A 15,281-nucleotide genomic window follows, 5' to 3' on the forward strand; every position below is an offset into this window, starting at 1 on the left:
TTGTCATGCACTGTGATAATTTGTTTTAACAGGTTTTCTTAGGTCTTAAAAAAGCAAAGCTGAATAGTGAGTTCTGTGGAAGAACTGGATTGACATACCAGTATCATCACTCAATAGGAATTTTTAGATCCATAGTACTAGCACATCTGATATTGGATGCTTTCAGATTCTGTGTCATTACTGAGACTCTGATGTGTTAGAGTAGTGAAAATGAGGAAGAGTATGAGTAGCTAGCTACTAGCCAGTGTAGGACTTCTGCTTGCTGTGTGTGAGCTGTCCAGTGGACGAAGGGCAATGCCCTTTGCCTTAGAGTATTTCCAGGATTTCTTCACAGCAAGGTGAATTAAGGATCTCAGTCTGGGCTTTGAAATTAATGTATTCTTCTTATTCAATGCCAGAGCTGGCTTTTTCATCTCCTTTTAACCATTCTGTCTTAAGTAGATTCCTTGTCCCCAGTGGTTACTCCATAGCAGTCCCCTTGCTCTCCCTTTGCTGCAGCCCTGTGCTTTTGGCCAGTTGGTGCCAGTTCTCTTCTCCTTCCACCTGGACTATCTTTGGATCAGTTCCAGCTTCTCCTCACTACTTCTGATCCTGATGGAGGCTGGTGATGGTCTGCATGTCCTGCCTCCATATCTTATCTTGCAGTGCCCCCAGGAATTGCAGTGCAAGCACTGACTGTGCAGCACAGGATGGTTTTCCAGCCTGCAGTCAGCCCTGGCCTGAACTGATGGGTGGACAAAAGGGGGACAACTGAAAACTACCAGCTCTGCTGCAGCAGAGGTGAAGAGATGGAGCAGATAAAGCATAAAAGCAGTTTTTACAAGTCTGTACCGCAGTGATCATACATAAACAACGATCCTTCCAGTGCGTGTTGTTGCAGGTCATTACAGTGCAATGCAACAGAGACTGCTCCAGTTGAACAGCCGAAATCCGCCTGTTGATCCACACCTTTTTCTGCAGGCCTGTATGGGCTGCCTGGTATGAACCTGGGTTCACTTTACCCATTTTCAGAGTTATATATTGAGCCATTGGCTCTTAATGTATCTTGTCAGCTCAAAGGTATTGCTGTGCTAGCTCAGGTAGTCTGCAGTTAAAGCCATACTAGCTTGTACTCAGCTGCTGGTGCTCTTCTGTGCACCTTCTTCAGAGATTATGGAAGCACAGCCAGCAGCCAGAGGAATATACTCATAGACAGTAGCCTTGTCAGAAATTACCCACAGGTCCATCCTTGTCTCAGTGTGCATGTCTCTGCCAAACTTTGGGCCTTCTCCAAGGCATCTCAAAAAGGAAACAGTTACAAAAATATACATTGTTGAAATTGTATTCCTAATGTGTTCTAGAAGCAGTAGTAATCTTCCTGCTGAAATGTTCAGAAAAAACCTGGATCAGGTGTCCACCGTGAAAGATTTTGAAGGCAGTGTATTAATATCTGGCAAAGTGTTACACAATTGAAAAAATGGACCTTAGCTGTGCATAACATATTAGCCATCTGCATCTCCATTGAGGACAGGTCAGGAGTGCTAGCACTGGCTGCCTGCAAGGATCTGTTACAAAGCAGAACAAATCTTTATGAAGATGAGCTGAAAAAGTTACCCATTAGCTTCTGCCTTCACTCAGTCTGCACAGAGTGTTCTTTTTGACAGACAGCTAAAGTGAATTGTCGTGAGAGGCATGCTATGAGCATGTTTTTTAAAAGAAGCTTTCCTGTGAATTTTATGGGGAAATGTGCATATGATAGGATGAGTATATGTTAAAGGAGCATCTCTGAAATCTGGCTGTGGCCGGCTGTTTTTTTGAGAAACCTTTTGAACGGAAATGGACTTGAGGCAACTTCTTGAGGACATCTTTGAAGTCAAATGCTCAAGAAAGGATTTTATGGATCAATTGTTTGTATCCATGTTTGATTACCTTGAAGAAGAACTTGACATTTGTGAGAAAGCATTTCATAATGAAATTGAGGCTAACTGGAGCACTTCTAATTTTCAGTAAGTGAAAATTAGGCTCTCACACTGGAAATTTTTATTCTAATTTTCATATTGCTGGTGGAAGTTTATCATCAGCTCTAGTTTTCCTTTTGTTTTGATAAATCTGATTTGCATATAAAAAACTTAAATCCCTGCCCCCCAAGATTCTTTAAGAGGGGAAAACACCCAATCTGTGTGTTCTGTTGGGTTAGATGTCTAAAAAAAATTACCATGTTTCACCCCTCTTGAGACTTTGTACACAAGTATTGTACTTGGAAGAAGTCTGAGGTAGTCAAGCATATGCATCAACACCAGCTGCCATATTTATTTTTGTTTAAATCAATTTCATCTTAAGTCAAAACCTGTGTGGCTACTGTCAATCACTTCATTCAGGAGAATGGTCATGTTTTGGTTCTATCCGAAACTCCTTTCATAACTCCCTACACTAAAACATGCAACTCTTGCTAAACCGTCTGTTCACTAGAGATGACATTATTTTAACTTGCAGTCTCACCCCAAGGAGCCTGAGCCCAACCCCAACAAGCCCCTGCAGTCCATGCAGTCCTCTGTTCGCTTTTCATTTTTGGAGGTAAGCAAGTAAACTTCCATTGTTGATGTTTTCTTCTGCATCCAAAACTTAATGATCAAAACATATTGCAAAAGGAAAATTGAAAAATAATAAAAATCAAGTATGTGTCTGCCAAAATATGTTTTACTTGACCAGCTGCTTTTCTAAAGGTAGGTATTTTATGGAAGAACCCCCAGGATAATCTGTATTTTGAGACTTAGTATGCAGACTCAAGATACTAATGTATAATTCTGTGTTGCTTTGACTGCTTAGGAGGGTATCTGAAATTTTATAGGTTTTATAGGCTTCCTGTGATCATCATGATTGTGTTCTGTTATGTGAGAAGTTTAGAAGCTTAAGGTGCATTCAGAAATGAGGGTGATTCATGAAACACGTAGTTATTTTTTGGTTAAGTGAGGGCTAGTACTGTGCTTAGTGAGTTGAATGATTCAGAATAACACAAAATCGTATTCAGTAATTGGTAGGAGTGTTTTGTCCTCAGGACTAGGAGGATTTTAAGCTTCACTTCTATTTCAGTAATGTTCTAGATAAGCCTTAACAGTCACATACAATATCCTTTTCACCCCCTTCTTCCTTCAAATTCCATGTTTGTTCATAAGAATAATTTTTTTGGCACTTTTCAGAAAGGTAGTTATCCTCATGAGATCAGAAAATCATTAAGTGGTAGAAAATGCTTTGTAATTCTTCCTATTATGTAAAATTATAATAAATTAAAATGGATGGATGTTTCTGATACAGAAAACTTTTTTTCCTTCCTTCTTTTCTTTTTAGAGCAGGAAGTTGCTAGTCAGGGATCTCATCGGTGTCAGTCATTGAGATTCTGCTCCATAGGGAGGGTAGTTTTTAAAATGAGTTACTAATAAGTCATCAATGCCTTGTGGATTAAAAAAAAAAAAAACAAAACCAAACCACTTCTAATTTTGGTCAGAGGTCTCACTTGTTACTGTGAGAATAGGAACTACCACATTCTTAAATTACGTAATAACGTATATTTGTGGGTTTTTTTGGTACAACTTCGAACAGTGTGGCAGAGGTGAAGGTTGCTTGGATGTGTTAACCTGCTTCAGTATACTTTAAAGTTAAAACCAAATAAATAGGTGAGACCTCTTCTGTCAGGGGTTCACATGACACTGAAAAATGGAGCAATGACCTTAAGACTTGATACGTGTTTCTGAAGAAATAGTGTAGTTTTTTATATATTTTGTTTTGTTAGGGAAGACATGGTATGAGAATCCTATATTTGTACAATTTTCAGTATGATTTAAATAAATACACTTTTTTTCCTCAGTGAAAACACTTTCATAATGTTTGTTAAATTATCAGCAAAATCATCAGCTGGTATAGAATGCTTGGTGAAATTAGTATTTTCCAATTGGGTCTTTATACAGCCAGAAAAATCACTTCTCTTTGTGGTGAAGGATGTGTTCTTTTTAAAAATTTCAGTTTTGTGGAATCAAAAAGCTGTATACGAATTTTATATTTTGTATGACCTGGATGACTTGCTGAACGGCCTCTGCAGATGTGTGGATGTGCTGCTGTGCAAACTGTGTGACAGACAAAGCCCTCAGTGTTTTTAGAGCTCAGACCTTGTTTATCCCTCTGGGTGGCAGAGACTCCCAACAGTGCCAAGTTGGAGCTTTTCATCCTGTGATGGAGGATGTTGGGAACAGACTTTTCAGATACTTTTTGAAGAAATAGAGTGGAAATTATTGTTAGTGCTTAATGTGAAGCCTCATCCCCTGATACGGCTGAAAAATGTCTAAGTTCATAGGGATTTTTCTTTGGCTCTTTTGTCCTGAAATTTATGTAAGGCTGCCAGAATGGTTACTTTTTCCCTAGAGTGAAAATGTTTAAAGTCTGATTAAATCTGAAACAGAGTGCTTTATTTATCTGTAGCTGGAGAGCTGCTGGTGTATTGAACATCAAATGTTTCAGTTATTAGTTACTCTTAAGCTTGACCTAGCATAGTGGAAAGATGAAATGTGTTGATTTTTAGGGTATATAAATAATTAGCATTTCCATTAGCTCAGAGTACTCCTGTATGTGGGAGGAGAAAAATTACTTCAGTGACACTATTTCTGCTTATATTCAGAAATGTTAGCATGCAGGCCTTACCAGAATGAATGGATAGGGTTTTCCTGTGGTATTTCTCTCTCTTTCTCTAACATGCTGGCTCATCTCCCTCATGGCCTTTGACTTGCACAGCTGCTCCTTGGGCGGTTGTTTTTGTTGAAGTTCTGCTTGTAGCATTTGTCACATACAGTAGTAGTCTAAAGGGAACCTCTTGCCAGCTAGATGATCATCTTTTTGAAATAAACAGAAACATCCTGTGAATGGAAATACCTGCCTCCGGTACAGTGTGAAGCTCTCAATTCTTTACTTCTGAGAGAGGGTGGGGGATGAAGTGGTAATTCAGATCTCAGAAAGATAGGCACACATTTACCATTACATTTTTATCTTTGGTGTGAGTCACCTGAAAACTTCCAACTGCTGTTTGGGGGAAAAGTATGTGCAGTTCTAGTACTAATAATTATAAGCAGTAGATTTGCAAGGAAAGAGAGAAGATGATGTAAATAACTGAGTACAGCTACTGAGATATTTAGGATCCTATGCTTCTAACATAAATTTAGTGTTTTTCTTTGCTTTTGTCAATTTGAAGTCCTTTGTCACAGTAATGGGGAGTGGAGTGGGGAAAGTATTTGAGAAAGACCAGGAGGGAACACTAAGTGCTAGAAGTTGTAGTGGCTTCTAGTAAAAGCAATAAAGGAAATTGCAATACTAAATAAAAAAAATATATAACAGCATGCATTTGAACCGGAAGAGTACAGAATGTTGATTGCCTACAAAAAAATCTTTTCATTCAACATTTTGCTTTCCTGATGTCACTGATACTGAGCTGGGGGAAAAACATCTTTAAGGCAGTTGACAGATAGCTCTTAGTTTCTACAAAAAAGAAAAGATTTTAGTGAATTTTCCAGAAAGCCTTCACTCAGGAGTGGGAGCATTGCCCATGTGTCAGGCACTGTACAGACACAAGTGTTTTTACCTTGCTAAGACTGGTGAGGAGGTAGACAGGATTCATTCTGAAGCTTTGAAAGAGAAAGCATCAAGTAAAAAAGCTCATATACTTTTTTTTTAATGGTTCATTTTTTAAATAGACTCTTTAATGAAGAAGATCCAGTTCACCTGACCATATCTACCAGCTGAGTTGGCAGGAAGGCAAATCAGGATTATTATCTAAACCTTTCAGTAATGTAATCTGCTCTTTTGGGAAGCTTGTGAGGATGCCACTGTAAACACTGCATTTTACATAGGGTCATGTTGTCAAATGATTACGTATGTGTTACCAAGAGCAGCAATTAGAAGTATAACTGGCATGGATTAAACCTCATCCTGTGGCACTGTATTGAAAGAAAAACAAATGTCAGTGTCACAGATAGCTTGGCCACTTTTTGGTATTTAGTACTAAGTTTTTATATGTGGAAATTGCCAAAAAATGTTGACACTTGTATTTTCTTTAAATGTAACCTGAATCTGTAATATGAATGAGTAATTATTACAAAGGGAGAATTAGTATGAGACTTAAAATATAGTTTAAGTCTCATACTAATATAGTTATTTTAATAAAATAAAAATTCAAATATTAAATTTTATAAGAAACTTTATTTAAGCTGTATAAAATCATATACCAAATTGTTGAATACAGAAATAAAAAGTCAGTGTGTTCCTATTCTTCCAGTTTCTCTGTCTGCATCCCCTTCCCCCCCCTCCCATGACATTCTGTATCTCAGAATCAGATAGACAGAAGGCTTAAAATAGCTACATTCTAACAACTGTATTGACTGTATTAAGAAATCATCAATTAAATAGATGGCTTCCGTTGAAAAATGAACAGTAAAGTTTCTAGTGATTTCTTTATTGTTCTGAAAGTGAGTATGTTTAAAGAGCTTTTAAATGTTTTCTGGCTCTGTGTGATGCTGTGTGGGCATGTGGGGCATATACACTCATATGAAAGATGTAATGGAGAGTAGGGATTTAATTTGCTGTTTGGTTTTTACAATACTGAAGGCAATAGTTTGTTTCTAAACTTAGCAATATTCCTGTATTTCAGGAGGAAAGAGGTGTGCACAGTGTTGGTGTGTTGCACTGCCTGTGTGGGCTGGGCTGGGTTCCTTGGGGTGGCCGTGGGGCAGCTGGGGCAGAACTGCCTCAGGGGCCTGCACAGCCAGGCTGATGACAGAGGCCTGCCCATCCAGTCCTTGGCCCTGCTGCCATGATCACTCGCTGCCCACTCGGACCTCAGCAACAGCCAGGGTGACAGCTGTTACACATGCTGGTTAATGATTAAATCTGGTGTAAGCATACAGTCTAGCTAGACAGGGAATACTGCAAAAAAAGAAGGACTAGTACTCACTCCCTGATGAGGAGGGACTTGTACAGAGACATGACATGATTCTCTCAATCAAAATTGTCATAGAGGAGTTAGCTATTAAATTTGGACTCTTCTGGTCTCAGGGTAGTTGAACTTCTATGTAATTTTATTATGGAACTGCTACTTCATGGATTTGTAAGGTTTTATAAAAGACAAGACATGTACATGTCAGAGGATACCTCCTCTTTCTCCTCAGTGACATAACCTCCATACTCAAGCAGACATTTTTCTTTAAAGTTTATTTCCACCTTTGCTTTCTGATACCAGTACAAAGTACATTGACCTTAAGGTTATGCTGTAAGATGAAGCTGTGATTTGTTGATTTGTTACCCTGAAAAGGGAAGTTCTTGGGAATGGCTGATGTGGATGAGTTAAAGAATCACTTGGCTCAATTTCTTTCTCAATTCTTTTCTTTAAAATGAGGAAAACCTGCTGTTTCATCTCTCAAGGTAATCTGATTAGTATTCATGAACATCAGCCATGAAGCACGAGTTCCTCAAGGTGAAATAAATTAATCTTTGGCTTTCTCCTCCAGAAGTAGTATGTCTGCTCTGAAGTTACTTTTATGTCCTTGCTGTTCTCTTAACTCTTTTTGGGTCTATGTATTTAACCTTCTAAAACACTTTCCTCAGTTCTTTCCTATTTCTCCCATATTAAAACTTACGACAGGTCAAAGGGAGAGCTGTTTCCATTGGAAACTGAAAATGGAAAGTGAAAAACAATTTTATTGCACATTTAAGTTTTTTATGATGTAGAAATAAGTTTTGAGCATTAGTTAAATAAAAGCAGCATAATATTATATATTATATATATATATATAATATAATAAAAATAAAAACTCAGCAGACGTCATCTCTTGTGTGCTCAAGCGTGCTATTCTAGCTTCAGCTTTTGAAATACTTTAAAAAGTTTTCTGTTTTCTGAGCTCTCTGGAGTCACAGCGGAGGAGATTTTTGCTTGTGAGTTATCAGTCTGTTGTTGAGTGCTAGTCTGCTACACGTGCATACATACACGCATACTGGTATGTAATGGCATTGCTCCTGTGTAAATGAGGGTTCACCTGAGAACTGCAGGAGCTGCAAATCTGTCATCAGTGAGCATGGGGTCCCCTGGAGGTTCTTCACTATTTGTATTCATCCAAGAGGGATATAGGGATGTGAATTTCTGATTCTGTTTGGGTTTTTTTGGGCTGGTGCTAAAGAAGGTGATGTTTTACTTGTCCCCCCACTGATGCAAATTCAGGCAGTATTGTTACCATGATGCTTTGTAAAGCTTCTGGAGCATGAAACTTAAGTTTTCTTTTATAATGAAGATTTGGCTTCAAGTACATTTTTAAAAGCTCCCAGGACAAACTTAATTCTTCTATATGGCTTTGTCTTATCCACATAACTTTTTCAATTTATTTTGTGGCTTATACTACTTGATATTGTTCTGCAGGAATATTTAGGTATGTATTTTTTAGATCAGGTAGAGCAAGGAACAGAAGCGTCTGTCTAGTTTATAGGGACAGATGATGGAATTCTGGAAAACTTACAAAATAGAGATCTTTGCTTTAATCCTGTGGTTTTGGGTGGTTTTATTGTTGGGTTTTTTTGTTTGTTTGTTTAGGTTTTTTCTTTTTTTTTTGTTGGGAGAGGGTGGTGTATGTGTTTGGTTTTTGTTTTGTTTGTTTTGTTAGGGTTTTTTTAGTTCATGTATAAGGTGCATCTTAAGAAAACAAGGAAGTTCTTTGTGACAGTTTTTTTTTCTGGTAGACTGAAAGCTACAGACACAGAGCTCATCTGAATCATTTTAAATGCCAGTTTGTTGATCTCCTCTCCCTCAACTCTCATAAAAATCCTCCCAAAGTACTTGTGTGCTGGTTTTATTAAATCTTCTGGCCTTTTGGGTTATATTTTATGTTTACCATTGAATGTTAAATTTTGAATTTAGTATGCTAGTCCTTCTAAGCAGTTTGAGGAGGTAGCATGAATTTGAATTTGAAAATTACAGTAATTTTGGAGTTGTGCTGTAATAGGGGAATGCTGAATCTGAAGATGGTTTTTATTTTTAGTTCAAAATACTGCTTGAAAAAATGGCTTACAAGTTTGAAGGCTGTGCAGTCATAGAAATTACCTGAATGGAGATTTCTTCTTGAACTGCTTTACTATTTCCTAAAACAGAACTACAATACTGTAGAAGTATTTCCCACTGACATATTCCCTCATAATAATGCTTACTTTTACCTTAATTTGATGTGCTGCTTAGCTTACTTTGAAAAGTGTTCATTGGCTAACCTATGGATGTTTTTGGTCTTAAACATACAAGTCTTAAACACAAATGACTTGGTATAGCCTCATTTTAAATCAAAACCTGACGTTACTCTGTAGATTTTTCCCCCACATTTTTAATTAATTGTTAAGCATAAGATGTTAATACTTACAAAAAATATACCACACCTAAATCCAAAATTGTAGGAAAGGAGGGATGATGACAGGGAGTTCTGTTGGGGCCACACAGAGACTAGTGAGCTCAGTACTGCATGCTGTGGTGTTAGGAAATCACTGCAGTTCAAGGAGGTGGTTACAATTTGAACAATTGATCTGCATTTCACATATGAAAATAACTCTTAAGATGTGTCTTGAAATGTATTGGAAGATGCACGGTCTTCTCTCTTCCTGTGGTGTCACACTACAGAGTTTCATGTACAGGCAAGTTACCTGATACCAGCCATCATACGCTGCTGTGTGACTGCTCCTGTTGACGTCTTTGCTTTGCCCCTCAGGTGACATATTTGTTAGCAATGACTGAAATGTACTGCTTTCAGCCTCAGCTGCTCTCAGCCTGCATGTACAATTCAAACTTTTGTATGGCTTCAAAATTGACTTAATCTGATTTGGTGAGAATGCATTGAGTACATCTTGAATTTGATGTCCACTTACTGTCCAAAGTGTGACTGACTGTAATCTGTTGCCAGTCATTTCTTGCAGATATGGAGAAATTGCTAGGTTAACCTGCCAATTGTCCTATATTTTTCTTGGAAAATTTTGTGATAGGGATGTCAGTGGTTCACTTTCAGCAGAAATATTTCCTGAGGTAATTCCACCAAAAATCACAAATTCTGCAGTCTTTTTTCAGTATAGTGACAAATTTCAGTTGCTCCTTGTGTGAGATGCCAAAGAAAAAAATCCTGCAGCTATATTCTTGAGAAGGAAATTCTTAACCTTGCTCAGTGCCAATGCTGCAGCATTATGTTGCATCTGCATCATTTTGTTGCACCTTGATAAAAATAGATGCAGAACAGAAGCCAACGCTGTGTGCATCAGCCCTCCCTACAACACACAGCTCCAGCAGAGGAAATACTCTGGAACTCTCAAAGATTTTAAGTGAGTAATGCAGAAGAAGGAGTTGTATATTGAAAACACACTGCTGTCCCTGCAGTGGCCTTTTATGAGGGCTTCATTATTTCTGTTTGTCCTGGACTGCCAAGCAAATTGTATTCTACTTGCCATCTGTATGGCAGTTGTCTTCTGTAAAGTGGGCAGTTTTCCTTATCTCTTCCACACCCAATCCTCCCTCTTGGAGATACCTGCTGATAAGAGGCTATTGAATGTCACTGCATGACTGATAAGAACTACAGCATCCCATTGTGAGATGCTCCGCCCAGAGGGTGGAGCCAAGCATTCCTACCCAGATAGAATCTGGAGATTCTGGAACACCAGCGCAGCTTCTCCACTGGATTCCCAGAGGAACAGCTGCCTCTTCCACTGGATCTTCAGAGGAAGACTACACCCTTCTACAGGATCTCTGCTCCAACCGAAACACACCTGACAATCCAAGAGGACTGCAGCCACAATTCCAATTGGACTGCTAACAACTCCCTGACCCAGAGGGTGTCAGGTTGTGTTCTGAATCTGTCAGTGCTGTTTGACTTTACTGCATTGCTTATGTTATCTTTTTATTTTCTTCCCTAATAAAGAACTGTTATTCCTGCTCCCATATCTTGCCTGAGAGCCCCCCTTAATTTCAAATTTATAACAATGTGGAGGGAGGGGGTTTACATTTTTCCATTTCAGGGGAGGCTCCTGCCTTCCTTAGCAGACACCTGACTTTCCAAATGAAGACACTGTTGTATACAACACAACTTGTTGCCACTGCTGTGCTGGGTGAATTGCTTTGCCCTGAATGTCTTAGAGTGTCTTGCTTTGGTAATTGCTTATTCTTGAGTACTATAGAAGTGATAGATTCATGGCTGCAGACTTCTGAAAACATTTTAAAAATGAGTGTTTTAGAAACAAAGTGGTAAATAGGAATGAAAAAGCATGAGACTGAGCCCCCCAGAAGTAGAAATCTTCTCAGTCCTTTTGTTTTTTAGAGATCTTGTTTCTACTCTTGCTTGCAGCTAACCATTTCAGAAAGAAAGTACATGTGTAAGTTTCTAGAGGCAAAGCCTTGCAGCTGTAAAAAACTGGGGAATGTCACTAAACGGCTGTATTTGAGACTTTACAGTTCTTTCCTGATGCCAGTTGTGTTTGCTCTTGATCCATGAGATGTGTTAGTGCTCTTTGCTGACAGAGCTGTTCAGCAAATAGTCTCATGGCTAGTAACAGCAGAGCAGTTTCCCTGGATTTTGTGGGAGAGGGATACCTCATGGCGTGGTTTAGGAACACAGACTGATCAGCTATCCCTGTGTCTCCATCCCCTGGTATGAGATGAGATACAGCTGGGCTCTGGTACGCGCACAGAGTGAATCTAGAGAACGTAGTCCTGAGCATCTCTGAGGAAGCATTTCCACCTACTGCTGAAAAGCTTCCACCACTTTTCTTAGAAAGTATTGGAAGCTTCTCCTAGGCTAGAATATAGTGATTGGAAGCAAAAAGCATTGAGGAACCTGATGTTGGAACTTGAACATCTCCTGGTATCACCTCTCCAGCTTTCACAGACTAAGGTGTTTGACAGTTTGTGGTAACCATTTCCTGTGTGATGCAACAATAATGTCCGTTTCATGTGATTCTGTATATCTTGGGTTTATGTTGTCACATGTGACTTTGATAGGCATGATGATCTGCTGAGCTTGTCCTAGAGCAGTCTGATGCTCAAATCCTCAGACCACTCTATGGCAAACTGCTTCTTAATATAACAGACTGAGAGGGAATGACCCAGATCTGTTACATTTTTTTGCAGCAATAAGAAAACTGCTGTCATAGAGCAGAAACATTGCACACCCTCTGTTCATGCCAGGAGTGATGGAGGCTGCTTTTTCTGCTCTTCAGAAAGAGACCACCAGGACTGGTTGGACTGGAAAAGAGAAAGTGGTTTGCAGTTAGCAGCCTGAGCACAGTAACACTTCAGCAGAGCAAAACGGTGGGAGGTTAGAGCTTCAGGGTTACCTAGCAAACCATTAGTGTGTCTGACAACCAAAATGTGTACCTTGAAATAGGAAAGAAGGGTTTGCTCCAAGAGGGGTTCGTGGTAGAGGCTCTTGGGAGATGACATGATACTACTAGGCTAGGAAGGCAATTTTTCAAATTGATAAAAAAGTAAATGGTGACAGAAACAAGCCTAAACTTTCATTCAACAAAAACACTGTAAAAGACTGTGAAGAGCAGCCACAGTGGAAGGAGTTCTTGTCATGTTTTAGAAGTTGTAGACTGGTTGCTGTAGTTTTGTTGGCAAGTACATAGGAACACATGTATTGAGTTTGGGAAGGCTGTAAATGCTGTGTAACTTCCCCAGTTGATAAAACCTAGAAATATTTCTAAAAGTTGTGTAATGCCTGGGAGAAGGGGATGATGGCAAGTGCTGGTGTACATATTTATCAGCTGAAGCAAGTATTTCATTATGAGCAGCCTGGTATGTTCCTCCTTCACCTTCAGCTTCATACTGCTGTTCCTTTGCCAAGAGAACATTTAGGCTCTCCCGATGCAGTCTGCCACTGGACCAATGAAATCTGCTCCTCTTGTGAGTATGCAGAAGTGTGCAAGTGTGGATGCTGAGGAGCAACAGAATATAGAGTAGGCTGAAATGATCCTTTGTCAACATTAAGCATGGTTATTACTAAGTTTTGCAGACTAGAACTGTCGTGTAATTTAAAAAAGATCCAAGCTCTCTACCAAAGTAAAAGGCAAAATACTGAGATAAATGAGTATGATGATTTAAAAGAAACAAACCGTATACATTTTCATAGTTCAGACTCATTAAAATTCATGGTAAACCATGTTCAGATGTGACTGGAGATGGCCAAAGGAGAGGCTGATTGAATGGTGAAGGGGTTTTGAGATAGGTTTGGAGTTTTTTATTGCTGGTATAGGAAGAGTCTATATTTGCAGTGGTAAATACTTAAAAGTCTCTTTTGTATCAGGATATTAATGTTTCCATAAACTTACATACAATTGTTATTCCATTATTTATAATGGACTAATAAGGTTGTCTAGTATCAGAGAAATTAGGGCACTTAGTGATCTGAACTGTTATTTGACAGCTGAGCAGTTTATCACCTCATTTCTACTATGATAGAGTTTTTTAGAATGCTAGAGGCCTCACACAACTAATGTGGATTGTACTGATCCTCTGCTTCTTGGTTTACGTAGTTTTGACAGTCTTGGAGACAATTCAGGTGCTGACTGTAGCTTCCTTGTTGGAGAGAGCTGATGTGCATTCTTAGTTGAACAAAAATAAACCAAAATGTGATTGCCTGTCTTAGGAAGTGGAGGGTGAAATTCTGTGACTCACCGTGGTGTCCTCCCTGACTCTTCCTGATGTGCATATCAGAAAGATTTAAGACTGTTTCTTGACTCATCTTAATCCCTTTCAATTTATGCATATATGGTCTTTGCTTATAGGGAGGCAGGAATTGTAGAAATCATTCAGTATCTCTGAATCTGCAGAGTGGTCAGCCCAAAGAACATTTTCCTATTACTGTCTGCTTCTGTCTTTCCTCTTTTTTTAAAATATCTGAACGTTTGATGCAGGTGTTTCTGGAGTTATCTTCACTGCGCTCCCAAGAAGTAGAAATATCTTTGCTTTACAGGTGGAGAACTGAAGTGCGAACAGATTAAATAACTAGATGACACAGGTTCTTAGACCCTGAGGCACCTTGGCCTAAAAAATAATTTTTAGTATTTTGTCCTTAATTTTGAGAATTTGCTGTCATGTTTTTATAAGTATAACTAAAATAATCTTTACTACTCTTGCAATTCTATATGCTTGCTTTTAATTTTATTTCTGTAAAGTTCCCTTCTTTCTGTGTAGTTAATTCTCCTGCTGCCAGTGGTCTGTTTGGCAGGCATATCATCTGCATGTCTGATAGTTAACTGTTTAGTAAACCCCACAGACATAAGAGTATGTGCTGAGTGTAGTTATGGTTGTTCAGAAATTCAGATTTAAACCAGAGGTGTGTGCTGAAGCACACCTATGATCGTTGATTATCTAGCCTTTTGAGGAGGAGAGCATTAAGGGTGACCTGTAAAGTGATTTAAGGATATTGTAAACTTGCAGCGCTGTGTCAGGCCATTGAAATACCAAGGGTAGCATTAATGGACATTCCACATAATATTCTTTTAAAGATAATGTTTTCCCTTTCAACTTCCTGTGCACCTGAGTTCCAATTTGCCAGCTTGCACTGCATGGGGTGCTCTGTCTCACACTGTTCTGCTGACAACAGATCCATCACACGGGTTAACTGAAGCATGAAGCCAGATGGGTGCAGGGAAGACTCAGGAAATGCTTGGGTGTATATGTATTGCAAAGCTCTGAATTCTTGGCACCTGGTTTTTATTCACTGTCATTTAAATAATGATTTTAAAGAAAATTGTGTGTTTTAAGTACAGGAAGTAAACAGAGTACTTGCCAGTTCTGGGGAGGAACGTGTAATGTCCTTGCTGTGACAGAGACCTGCTAATTGGGTGATTCATTTAGAAAATTCAGCATGTAAATATTACAGTGGATGAAATTTTCTGTCTCACTGAAGTCATCATTTATGCTGAATAAATGCTTTCCAATTCAGTATCACAGGAGTAAATTTGTTTAGACTTTGATTGACAGACTTGAGAACTTTGCTGTGCTGACCTCCATTAAACTTCTGTACCCCAAAAGGCATTTTAAGAATTATGAAAGTTACAACTTAGGATGACATCTTTTGCAAACCTATCAGGATTAAAAGCTATCAAACAAAACCTGAGTTTGATTTATTTCTGTAGTTTATTTGACTAGAAATAGAGAATCCCTGAAGTCTGTTACTCAGATCTGTGAGTATGGCACTGTGGTGTCCCAGGGAAGAGTTGAATGTGAGAAAATGGCTCTGTATAAGGGGTAGCAT

At 38.8% G+C, this 15,281-nt stretch overlaps 1 protein-coding gene across 8 annotated transcripts in view; it reads left to right on the top strand.

Moving 5' to 3' along the window:
* MAST4 (microtubule associated serine/threonine kinase family member 4) overlaps positions 1–15,281 on the top strand; it is a 293,004-nt gene that overhangs the window by 152,074 nt on the left and 125,649 nt on the right. For 2 of the 8 annotated variants that reach the window (XM_064736755.1, XM_064736758.1), the window contains exon 2: positions 2,473–2,553. The exons of the other annotated variants lie outside the window; for them this stretch is intronic. In XM_064736755.1, the coding sequence (XP_064592825.1) occupies positions 2,473–2,553 (81 nt within the window). The remainder of the gene's footprint in view (positions 1–2,472; positions 2,554–15,281) is intronic. 8 annotated transcript variants of the gene reach the window in all.

This window comes from Zonotrichia leucophrys, chromosome Z, assembly GCF_028769735.1.
Source record: "Zonotrichia leucophrys gambelii isolate GWCS_2022_RI chromosome Z, RI_Zleu_2.0, whole genome shotgun sequence".
Lineage (NCBI taxonomy): Eukaryota > Metazoa > Chordata > Aves > Passeriformes > Passerellidae > Zonotrichia > Zonotrichia leucophrys.